The sequence below is a fragment of the Mastigoproctus giganteus genome, chromosome 6 (genome assembly GCF_048544385.1).
Source record: "Mastigoproctus giganteus isolate SK-2022 chromosome 6, ASM4854438v1, whole genome shotgun sequence".
NCBI lineage: Eukaryota > Metazoa > Arthropoda > Arachnida > Uropygi > Thelyphonidae > Mastigoproctus > Mastigoproctus giganteus.
This window is the reverse complement of record NC_143580.1, coordinates 206,339,577-206,352,885: the sequence shown is the minus strand read 5'-3', so window position 1 is coordinate 206,352,885 and position 13,309 is coordinate 206,339,577. Positions and strand designations below refer to the sequence as shown.

Below are 13,309 nucleotides of genomic sequence, written 5' to 3'. Positions count from 1 at the left end.
ATAAAAGAACTGGATATTTTGCTCTTTAACCTTACAGTTTTGATAGTACACCTGTGAGATGTAATTCAAAAATAAAGGGCCTGCATTTAATTGTTGGTTGAAAATAAAAATCTGTGATTTCCTGTACCATCCTAAATACAGACAAATTTTTACTTGGTATGGTTTTAGAATTTTTATTTATTGTTTTCCCAGAGTTATAGTGTCAGCACACCCAGCAGATACTGCACCAGAAACTGACTGCTACTGATGATACAAAACTTGGAATGTGTCAGTTTCTAGTTCAAGTTCTTTGTAAAACTTTCAAGTGATCTAACAATTATTAATGGTCCTAAACTTTGCAAACTGTGTATTATTTTCAAGATTTGTTATTATTTTTTTAAATACCAAACACAGAAACATGGAAAGCAATAATTGTTGCTTAGAATAGTTTGCAGCATGCATAATATTCAAATATTGTGAGCTTGAGCCTCAAGGCATGCTTAATTTGAAATAAATTTTGAAAAAATTTGAAAATGAAAGTGAACAATAGCATTTTACATATGTAAAATTTTTAAAAACTATTTATATATATAAATAATAATAAAAAATATATGCACGTGTGCTCATTTTAAATTTTGCACATTTAATGGTTTTCTAAAATGAAAAATGGAAAAGGCTAATAGTTCCAACTCTATATTTTATGCCTATGCTCATAACATTTTTTAAAAAATGCTCAATATAATTTTTTTTTTTTTTTTGAAAATAAAATGTATTAAAAAAACCCAGTATTTTAACTATTTAATCTTTTTTTATTAAAAAATTTAAAAATGCATACAATAAGTATTGCAATTCATTAAGGAATGATGAAATATTGGTATACTCCAAGCAGAATTCAAAAAACCTATAAACTTTTTCCGGAAAGGGAAGGGAAAAAAAAAAAAAAAAAAAAAATTGCCTGGCAGGTAGTGCCACCATGTTTTGTAATGATTATGGAGACCATCAGTAGGATTAAAAGAATATTCTGTGAAATGGCTGGAAAGTTCATGTACAGTTTGATATGTTATAGTTAATATATTTAGATATAGTTCTCCATTTCATAGCACAGCCACTGAGGGTGGTTCTAAAAAGATTTGTACTCACTCAGAAATAGTTGTGATAGAAAGGTGAATTTTTTTTTGTTTGATACCTTAAAATTTCAATAGCAACTACACAAATTTTGGTTTCAATCTGAAAATTTATTCCCCCCCCCCTTTTCATTTTTCTTTGCAGCGGCTGAATGAAGTGAGGTGACGTAATGGATAAAGTGGAATACAGATCAGTGATTCAGTTCCTCTTTCTGTAAGAAAAAACACCCAACTGAATTCACGAAGAAATAGTTGCACATTGCTAATATTGCTTCCTCTGCATCTAAAAAAACTGGAGTTTTCTCTTTCGCTCTGTGCATTACTTTTCTTCTAAACAGCTGTTCACTCTGTACAAATTGCAAATCCACCCTACCATGGGATATTGTTTCCACATCTGGGTCAGTGCCCCCAGAACCTTTCTGACGCTTCTAGATTCCATTCAAAAGAGGGCAATTAGGTTAAATAACAACTCATCTCTAACAGAGTCTCTCCACTCTGTGGCTCATAGACGTTCTGTTTCTGCTGCATGCCTTTTCTATAGATACTTCCATGGGCACTGTTCTTCTGAATTGGCTTCTATAATCCTCCCCCTTTTTCTTCTCTCTCTCTCTCTCTCTCTCTCTCTCTCTCTCTCTCTCTCTCTCTCTCTCTCTCTCTCTCTCTCCCAAAGCAGTTCGAACACTTGCTGCAACCAGTCAACATTCTTTTACTGTCAAGATTCAAACTCACAAAACCAACTTTTCTTCTTCTTCATTTATTCATTTAACTTCCATTTTCTGGAACAGCCTTCCTTCGTATGTATTTAGTGAAAATTATAATCTAGAGAAGTTAAAGTCAACAAGTATCTTCTTTCATCTTCTCAACCTTCAATCCACACATGGCACTAAGTTGTTGTTGTTATTTGGTTTTTAGGAGCATTAGCAACTAAGGCCATATTGCTCCGGGGATATGCGGTGGTCATTCCCTGACCTTTCTGCATCCTCCGTATTTGGTGGTCACGGGCTCGAACCCCGGTCTAATCAAGAAGTGTGTGCTACACACTGCTGCTCCTGTCCGCCTGGCTACGGAGGCGCCCATGGCACTAAGTACTATAGGTTCTAATAGCTCTTGTGCTTGGGGTTTTAATAAAAAAAAAAAAAAAAAACCACCTATTTTTTCATTTCTATTTGTGTGCTGCATAATGTTTTTATTATTATATGTTTGCAAATGTCTGATACAAGTTTCCAGCCACTTCAAATTTAGAAATCACACACATATGTTACACATAGGTTACACAAATCCACCCTACCTTTTTTAAGATTTCAGAATACATGAAAAACCTCGTCTACATCTCCTGAAATTTTACATCCTGTTTATATGGTATCTTACCGAAACACACATTGTTAACAAAAATTAGTAGAAATTTACAAAAGAAAAATCTAATTTTTGATGTAGTTTTATATTTTGTGAAAAGAAAAATATGGGGGGGGAACTGTCTTTGCAAAAAAGATGGGGGGGAAACCTCTGTCACCTGCTATATTACAATGGTGAGATGGGGAAGAGTTAAATTGGATTAAAAAAAAGTCTATTCTCCATCAAAAATCTGGACAGTTATTGGCAGCCATGTAGGTTTAGACAAACCATCAAAATCATTTGCTTATTATTTATCTAAATGAACAGTTGTTGATTTAAGTCTTTTAGTGGCAGAATAATATTTTTTATGCTTATATTCTTTGCATATTTGCTACAATAAATTGATGCTAGTGATCATAAATATTTCTATGCATTCTATGCAGTATGTATAGCTTGTCACTGAATAGTATATCATAACAATACTTTGTGGAAGTGTAACTTCATCATAAATGTAAAACTCTGGCAAAGATCAAACTAATTTACCTTGATATCACTATGTTAGTTATGGCAAAGGAGACAAATATAAGGTTAGTGTGCTGAGGCAGCCAAGCAAAACCATATATGTATGACTGCACCTCTCTAAAGGTCATTTTGATCCTATTCAAAGAGATCTCTCAAATTTTTAGTAGACATATTCTAGAAAAAAATTAAATTGTTAATGTGGCAAATTACACATGAGTGAACAGAAGTATTAAAGATCTAAAAATATGTTGGTCAAAATGACTCTTAAGTGCTTAAAGATGGTTAAAGCAGCTGATAGAATATCAGCTGTTTTTATTTAGAGAGACTGAAAATATAATTTTACAAACCATTTTTATTAGTTATTCTAATACACTGGGGAAAAATACACACATACACACACACACAATGCATCATGTTGAGAAAGAAATTCATTCTGACACTAACAAACTATACAAAATTTTATTGTTCCTGCTGCCCCATCCTTGCTTCCAACAATTTTCTACTCTTCTGACAGTTCAAATGCTAAACTGCTGCAAAGTTAGATTAAAATATATATAGTACTATCTTTTCTCAAACTATACATCGGGGCTGGCTATGATCCACTTGTAAGCACAATCACAAGCAAGGATATTACAGGTAGAGTCAGTGTGCTGTCATAAAAAATGCATGGCCCATTGCGACTGTGGCATTGAAAATCCAGCTGCCATTAATAATTCAGTATATATGTAGTCATAATGAATTTGTGAACTCTTCTGGCCTTGGCCATCTAGAGAATAAACAGAAATTTATTTATTATATATTAGATGTGTTCCTGAAAATCGCCAGGTAAATTAATATCTATCACATAAGAAATAATGGAAAAGACACTGCTACATACTGAGGCCAAGTTGATGTAAGGGCTGAACTTCCAAATGAGATGCAATTATATGTCATGTAGTATCAAAAATTTTTATATATTAAGCATTTTTAAAATGCAAATCAATTACACAAAGAATTAATGTAGATATACAGAACTGCTATACCCTAGCTGGCATGAGTTCTTCTATCTTTTGTTCTTTTCTTTTCCCCATTAAACCTAATGCAAAACCACACTAATAAAACAGTTTTATACAGTGTATTTATTGTTTATTTTAGAATTCAAAATTTATTTAGAATCACTGAACATGATATTAATTCCTGACTGGCCACAAACTAAGTGTTTAAATTTTAGAAGATGAGCTAAAGTTACCATTACTATTATATGAAACTTCATATGACTGCTGAAAGATCAACAACATAACATCAAGATGCACTCCACCAACCAATTTTTATCATTAGCAAAGAAAAAACAGGATGATAGAACATTAGATTTCTCGTATAGATTTTTTATTAATGGATTCAATGTGCATTCAACATCTTTTTCTGCACGAAGAACTTTTATGCATCTCATAACATTCATACATCTGATATTTTGATGTTAGATAATTCATTGGGGATGAATGCTGTCAACTTGGGAGGCTTACTATTAACTGGTCTATATATGTTATGAATGTAACCAATATTTATTTCATTCAGCTGACTGATATTGCTAATCATTAAAATTATTAATTAATATTTACAAGTTTCGAGATATTCTAAACCAAGCCAATTCTCATTAGAAGATATTATAATAAAAGAGTAATCATGTGTTTCGAATACCTGTCAACTTTAGCAGCTTTATGCCACCCTCCATATTCTCCATAAGGGGCATTTTCTTTATGCTTATTTTTATTCTCTTCTCGTTCTTCTGCAACTTGCCAAATTGGTTTGTTTTCATCTAAGATAAAAAAAAAAAAATGATTAGAAAATTATTTTTCATTACAATTTAAAATATTAAGCGGGTAGATTAAAAACACTACATTAAATGGTAATTATTAATTTAGAAATGTGTTACCTCGGTTTTATGTTGTTGTAACTTCTTTGATACTTTATTTAAAGTCAAAATAACTAAATTACACAGTTAAGAATAAGCAAAGCGGCAGGCAATCAAGAGCCCCTGCAGGTAGAAGGCATTTTATTCATTAATCTTAATCGAGCTCCTCTAAGGTGCCCAGTTTTCCATCTGTATTTCCACTTTATCAAAACCAGATGGTTCTACTGCCACTTCACCCAAAGATAAATCTGCCCTGCTAGCATACTACTTTTCTTTCAATTTGTGTATTGATGATCTTGGTAAACCACATCCTACCATTCCCAGTAGACTGCATACATTCCTGTATGCAGTTTGTAGAAAGATCACAGGAGGCATTCCTGTGATCTTCTGTCAAAAGGATATCAGAAGGATTTTGAACAATCTTGATGCTAAGAAAATTTCAGGCGGTGATGGAATTTCTCCACTTGTTCTCAAAATGCTCCTGAACTTACTACTGTTCAGTGTCACCTATTTCACTTTCTTATTCCAAAGATGGTTTCCCTTCTGCTTGGAAATTTGCTCATATCCAGCATGTTCATAAGAAAGTAAAAAAAATATGTGGTGGTCCTAAAGTCTCAAAACTTTATTAGATAGCTGGACAGGCAAGGACATCATCTCCCTTTATGCCAACAATTACTCCCCATGCAAGGATTTAGGACAAAAACTGGCTTTTTCCTTCGTCCTCCTTCCATATAATTGCAATTTCAACACCTGAATTACACCTCTCCCTGATTCAGCTGTCCCTGAAGAAAACCCCAGGTAAGAGTATTCTTCTGCCTTAAAATAAAATATACAATATTCATAAAATTAAATATTCCTTTAAAATTTCCAAAAATAGCCTATACTACCCATTTCAAAAAATCCACAAAGTTTATTTTAAACCCATAATGAGATCGCCGATCCTCTACAAGGAAAAATTACAATAAATTATTAGTATTTGTCCGATTTTACGAAAATTTGTGAGTCTCGACTAATCAAGTTGTCTGTCCAACTGTTCATAAGAAAGGTGACAAATCCATCCCATCCAATTATCATCCCAATGCACTTACTTCTACTCTTATTATTATTATAAGCCATATGGTGCAAGGAAGCCTGAGGCTTATGCTGAACCAGCCAAAAAAATATTCCCGAGTTACCCTGAGTGAGAGAGAGAGAAAGAAAACAAGAGTCAGAAGTAGAGGGGAATCACCAAAAATGAGAAGAATGATGATATCCAGCTCTGGGTGTGCCAAGTCCATACTCACCAGAAGTGAACCCCTGGGGTGACTGTCTAAAGTAATGGAGAAATCAATTAGCTGCCAACTCAAACTATCTGGAAACCTTCCATCAGATCAACGATCACCAGTATGGATGCCATCAGTGTTGAACCACTGGTGATATTCTTGATTATGTTATCCATATAGACAAATTCAATGGAAAAGTTTGGGTTCACATCTGGTGAATGGGTACTGCTTCACCCGTTTTATGGTGATAAAATCTGCGGAATGCTCTTTGAACCATGTTCTAGTCACCACAATTCTGTGGGGAGGTGCATTGTTCTGCTGGAAGAGTCCATTGCCCTGTGGGTGCAAGATGACAATGAAGGGATGCAGATGGTCTGCAAGGATGGACACATAACCTGGACCGATTATAGATGTCTAGATGTATTTCACTGCATTAAAAGGTTTCTGGCCTTGCGATGGGAAGGCAGAAGCAGTACCACTAGAGTGAATGAGCAGTTTAAGATTAGTTTGTTAATGCAAACTAACAAAAAAGCTTTCCTTTCTGGAAAACATGCTTACAGTTTGCAAGTCAAAATCTACTTGTTTAATAAAAACAGGAAAAAAAAAAAAAAAAAAAAAACTTGTAAACTAAATAAAAATGTAACTTTTGTTTTTAAAATTACTTTCAGATAGCACAAAAAGTCACTCTGACAATGGACTTATGTGGTTATGCACAACTATGCTACCACTGCACATCAACCATCAGCTATGGATCAGCCATCCATTGCTCCCTATGGATGATTAATGTAAAACAAACAAATGGCCTGAGTGGCCATTTGTTCACTGAGGCATCACCTACAATTTTCCATCCGTGAATAACATCCTCCACAGTGGATTTTGAATGTAGTTCCTGTATGTGAATATTAAGGTGATAAAAGTTCATCTTTGATAGAATGGCTATGTAGTATTTTGTATATAAAAAAAGGGGAATTAATGCATCTCTAACCACTTGCAAGAAAATGTGATGAAACTGGGTTTTCTGTCTAATATGTCTGGGTGCTCTGGTTAGAATGAATTCAATATTATTGACGTGTTCTTAGTTGTAACCAGTATGAGCAAGTGAATTAAAGGATAAAACAAAAGTTAGTTGTGAATGACAGTTTATATAAATTAGTATTATCAAAGATACCAAGTGTATTTCACAATAAAACCAAGCGATTCTTACTTAATATTGATGTGCATGTGAACACAGCCACAGTGAGTTCAACAATCATGGGCTTGAGTCTCTTCTAGATTGAGGAGGATATAGACTTTTTTTTTTTTGGACTTCTTCTCACTGTGGTGAATTAGTTGGTATCTGGTGAAGTTGCTTGATAAAAAAGATATCCAGTTTCATCCAGCAAATCAGAAAAAAATCATTTTTACAGTCAGATGATTTTTCATCAAGATGGACAAAAATACCCTGATGTATAGATGCATTAAGCAGGCGGTGAACACGTTAAAGAGCAATATATTATTATTAGCTACATGGTGCAAGGAAGCCTGAGGCTTATGCTGCACCAGTGAAAAAAAAAGAGGGAATCACCAAGAAAGAGAAGAATGATGATATCCAGCTCAGGACCCTGGGTGTGCCAAACCCATACTCACCAGATGTGAGCCCCTGGGGTTAAATACCAATCAACAGTTGATACATGTAATATACATTATAATAAACAATTTTTCTCACTATTTCTATATTGCAACATAATACATGTTGTAATAATAATCGTTTATATATAATCATTTATATCATAATCATATATATATTTGCTTTCTTCTTACTATTACTATATTGACCTGAATTCTCTGCTACACTTTAAAAAACACCTTAATCCTGGCTCATCTCACTAATTGTTCTGCTGCTGCACTATTTAAAAAACTGCTTTAATCCTGGCTGGCGTACACTAATCGTGGTTACACTATGAAAAAAAAAAAAAAAAAAAAAAACCTTTAATCCTGGCTGGCTCTGCCAATTGTGGTCGTCCGGCTTCTTTATATTTAATTCTGGCTGCCTATGCCAATATGTTAAATATGCTAGTTCACTGGCAAAGCTATTAGGCTGCCACTATGATCCACAGAACTCTCAACAGATACCAGACAGTGATTGCCACCCACTGGTATTGCACTACTTCTGGTTGGTGCAGGATTTGTGCATTACAGCACTTACAGAGAATAGTGGACCCTGACCTGGCTCCTTGTACCTAGGATGGGGCATTAGGAGCAGCTGCCCTGGTGTTGGCTGCACCCTGGGGGCAAAGTGGCCTGACACTAATATAACATGAAGGTCTGTGAAAATGAAAATAAAAACTGGCTATGTGGAAACAAAACTTACATGAAGATTTGCACAAATAGTAAATCAGGTAAATACAGTAATTAAATAAAGATGGCTGGAAGTTTCAGACAAGAATATTTCCCTTCCTCTGTGGTAAAACTAGACATTAATCCAAAATAACACTTATACAGGTAGTTCTCGACTTTGAGTTAATTCGTTCCTAGCACGTGCTTGTAAAGCGAAAACTCATAAAGCAGATATTTATTACCCATAGAGGATTTGCGCAGAGTAACAAGTTTAGGAAGCTTAATAAAAAAAGGGAATGAAAAGAAGATTCTGAAAATTTATTTATGTTTTTTATACGATTGAAGATTTCAGTAAATGGGGAAACACATTTCGCCATAACGTAAAAAACCGCACAATTGCAGTTATTGGTATTATTGCAAATGCAGTAACAGAAAAGCCCAATAAACCGGAAAGTGCAAATTGTTTTTATTGTTTTATGGTCGTGAATTCCAGAAGTGTGTTTTAGAAAAATATCACAAAGGCGTTTAAAATTGATTCTTATAACGTAACATATGATAATGATGAAAACGTAGTGCATTTTAATGATTTGAATTGGTAACTAATATAATTTACAAACCAAGCTCACAACCTTTTATATGGCCCTAAAGTCATGCTCGTGACCTTAAAAATGACATTTTAGAGAGATAAATAGCTTAGTTATACAGCGAAAATTTCAACTTCCAAGATTTTGAAACAAATTACCAAAAAAACAATGTGTTATTGGGTTCAGATTGTAAAGTGGGGTACACTGTATTGTATAGCTATGCACGTGGTTTGGAATGCGGTATTTATGAATGTTTAACATAAATTTTTTGCAATTAATGTTCATATTTTCGATTTTGTTGATAATTGATACTTGGGAAAAAAAAAAACTTGAAAACCCTGGAACTCGTAAAGCGAGAACTGCCTGTACACCCATTTCCAATTCAAACTAAGCAGGTCACATGCACTTAACTCTTTCCTGAGCATGGTCAGTGTGAAAATACCAAAAAAGGGGTGATGGTCACATTGCTTAGTGATTCCATGTTTGGTTTAAAAATATGATTATAGAAATTTAAAATTATAGAAGTATTATATAGATAATATAATATATAATTATGATATATTATATTATTATATATATAAAAATATATATAAAATATTAAACAAACAAAGGATAGAAGTCAGGGAGAAGCAGACCCAACTGATACAAAGCACAGTAGCCAGATGATCATTTCATTTCAAAAGAAAAGTCAAAGCATGAACTTTATTCATCCTTTATTCATTGTAGGGGAAAAGTTCATATATACAAAATCACGAAGAAGTGAAATTCAGCACAATTTCAGTAATTTTATCATGAAAAGTAGTAGAGAAATAAATACAATTAAGAATGAAATCACCAACAAGCATAAGATGGATGTCAGGACAGACTACAAATGAGTCACTTGAGGCTGTGTTAGACCAGATGCTGATGGCCACAACCACAGCAAAAATGAGTTTAAGCCTAAAATTTGGAACAATTAAATAGGGTAAAAAAAAAAAAAATCCCCGGGCTAATAAAAACTTGGGCCATGTTTGGATATTTGTTCTGAAAATGAACAAGAATTTTTAGAATTAAGAAACACCCACATGGCTGAAAAGCTAAATGTACCAAGGCTCCCAAGGTTAACTGAAATCAGACATTTAATGACTATAGTAAAGATGTTCACAGGAGTGATAAATGCCTCTAACATCTGGGATTTCTGCCAGTGGCACAACCCTCCACCATCCTTGAGGTTGGACACCCCACACCAATCTTCAAATACAACCATCTGAAAATTTGTAATTGTTTCTTACCTGCCCAGGCACTGCTGCGTTTTGGTATTAACCTGCAGAAAATGGCTCCCAATTACAAATACTGTTGCATTCTTCTAAAGTGGATCACATCAGAGATGCCTATCTCTGAGTTCACAGATGCATATAAGATAGTCTGTAACCAAGTCACAAAGGAGGTTAGGCAAGCAAAGGCAGATTATGAGAAATCTTGGGCAAAGGATGCAAAGAAAAACAGTAAAGACTTTTTTACTTATGTAAACTCTAGAAGAAATGGCATTAATCACATTGGTCCACTTGATATCATTGGTTTGATTGTTGATTCTGCTCAGGTAGCTGACAAACTGAACAAGTATTTTGCATCTACATTCACACAAGAGGAATTCTGTTTGGAAGTGGAGGCAAGAAGCTTATCAAACAGGGAGTTAAAAGATTTTGTAATAGCTTAGAGCAAAGTGGAGGAGAAATTGCTAAGTTAAACATAAGAAAGGCACTGGGGTGGATGGGATCTATCTAGTGATATTAAAGGAGGCAGCAAAGGAAGTAAGCAGGCTCTTAGCCATGATTATGAGAGTATCCTTGGACTCAAGGGAGGTCCCCATGGACTTGAGATGTGTAAATATATCCCCAATTCACACAGGGGAATCGAAAGTGACAAGTTTTTTTTTTTTTTTTTTTTTTTTTATGTGAACCCCAAACACGAGAGGTATTAGAACCTATAGTACTTAGTACCGTGCTTCGGTTGGAGGTTGAGAAGACAAAAGAAGATATTTGTTGACATTGGACTTGAACTTCTGTAGATTGTAATTTTCAGGAAATACGTATGAAGGAAGGTGGTTCCAGAAAACGGCAGTTGAATCAATAAACGAGGAAGATGAAAAGTTGGTTCTGTGAGTTTGAAGTTGGACAGTAAATGAATGTTGGCTGGTGGCAGCACGTGTTCCGACTGTTTTGAAAGAGAGAGAGCGGGAATTATAGAAGCCAATTCAGAAGAACAGTGCCCATGGAAGTATCTGTAGAAGAGGCATGCAGCAGAAACAGTGAGTCTATAAGAAAGCGAGTGGAGAGGCTCTGTTAGAGATGAATCATTAATTAACCTAACTGCCCTCTTCTGAATGGAATCAAGAAGCCTGAGAGAGGTTTTGGGGGCACCACCCCAGATGTGGGAACAATATTCCATGGCAGGGCGGATTTGCGATTTATACAGAGTGAGCAGCTGTTTGGAAGAAAAGTAACGCCGAGAGCGAAAGAGAAAACCAAGTTTTTTAGATGCAGAGGAAGCAATATTTGTAATGTGCTTGTGCCAAGAGAGAGATTAGAAGTCAGGGTAATCCCCAAAAGAGATATATCATTTTGCCTAGAAATCGGAGTGTCACTAAAGATAAGCATAGGAGTAGAAGAATCCTTTTTGCGAGGTATAAGACAAGACTGAGTTTTAGAAGGGTTGAAATCAACTAAGTTGTCTTTGCCTCACTGGAGAATTACCTGAAGATCGGCATTTAAGGAATTGGTAGCAGATTTTCGAGACCTTGAAGCTGATTGAGCAAGACAAGGTCTCAAAATGGAAAGTTGAATGCAATCTGCTATCATCGGCAAAACTATGGATAGGATTTCCAGTCAATGGAAGAAGGTCATTGATATACAAGAGGAAAAGAGTGGGGAAAAAAACTGAACCTTGGGGGACACCGGCATTAGTGGAGAGGTTAGAAGACAGAGAGCCATCTACCATCACCCTCAGTGAGCGATCAGAGAGAAAACTGGATAACCAATTACTAAAAACAGTTGGCAAACCATAAGATGGAAGCTTGTTTAGAAGACCTTTATGCCAAACACAATCAAAAGCCTTTGAGATGTCAAGAGCAACTACTTGTGTTTCACCGAACCTTTCCATTGAATTAGTCCATAAATGGGTAACATAAGCCAGAATATCACCAGTGGATCGACACTGACGGAATCTATACTGGCGATCGTTGATCAGATGGAAGGTTTCTAGGTAGTTTAAGTGTTGGCGGTTAATTGATTTCTCCATTACTTTAGAAAGAGTAGAAGTAATTGCAATGGGACGATAATTGGATGGGAGGGATTTGTCACCCTTTTTAGGAACTGGCTGGATATGAGCAAATTTCCAAGCAGAAGCAAAAACACATTTGGAATAAGAAAGTGAAAAAGGGCGGCAAAGAATAGGAGTAAGTTCACGAGCACAGGTTTTGAGAACAAGTGGAGAAATACCATCAGGACCTGGAGCTTTCTTAGCATCAAGATTCATCAAAATCCTTCTGATATCCTTTTGACGGAAGACCACAAGAGGCATTGAATGGAGCGTGTTGGGAATGGTGGGAGGTGTTTTACCAAGATCATTAATACAAATGGGATGGGATGCTAGCAGGTCAGCTTTATCCTTGGCTGTAGTGACAACAGAACCATCTGGTTTGGACAGAGGTGGGAGCAGAGATGGGCAAAAGTTGCGGCCAATAGCTTTGGCAAGAGACCAGAATGCTTGGCTACCATTAGGGCAAGAAGCAAGTTTTCTACTCTTAGCCTGTTCAAACTCTAGTTTGGACTGATTAATAACTGCTTTACAATTGTTGCGAGCTTTGGTGTAGGCAGAAAATGAAACTGAAGAATTAGAAACAAGCCAATTACGATATGCAACATTCTTCTCTTGGACAGCCTTAGCACATTTATTGGAACCACCAAGGTTTAGATAATGGACGAGATTTTAAAGTGGAGTGTGGGATAAAGGATTCCATTCCTGCAAGAATAATTTCACTGACACGATCTGCACAAACGTTGACATCTGAAGTTTTGAAACAGTAATCAGACCAAGGAAAAGAAGAAAAGACTTTCAGGTCATCCCATTTTGCATTCTTGTAATGCCAAACAATACGAGGTTGGGAATAGCCATGAGATAAAGGTTCCATTGGAGAAGAGACAATCACCAAGTTGTGATCTGAAGTGCCTAGATGACTTCTCACTTCGACCTTGTACTTAGAAGGGTTGTTTGTGAGAAAAAGATCAAGCGTATTGGCTGTATGATTAGGACTGGCCGGTA

The 13,309-nt window shown here is 35.5% G+C and overlaps 1 protein-coding gene across 2 annotated transcripts in view; it reads right to left on the bottom strand.

Moving 5' to 3' along the window:
- LOC150084902 (kinesin light chain-like) overlaps positions 1-13,309 on the bottom strand; it is a 172,916-nt gene that overhangs the window by 25,290 nt on the left and 134,317 nt on the right. Inside the window, exons 10-11 of one of the 2 annotated variants that reach the window (XM_090376697.1) lie at positions 4,635-4,752; positions 3,397-3,723 (exon numbers count right to left, since the gene is read on the bottom strand). In XM_090376697.1, the coding sequence (XP_090232823.1) occupies positions 3,687-3,723; positions 4,635-4,752 (155 nt within the window). In that variant the 3' untranslated portion in view covers positions 3,397-3,686. Of the gene's footprint in view, positions 1-3,396; positions 3,724-4,634; positions 4,753-13,309 lie in introns of those variants that run through there. The other variant, XM_090376696.1, reaches the window with a different exon arrangement.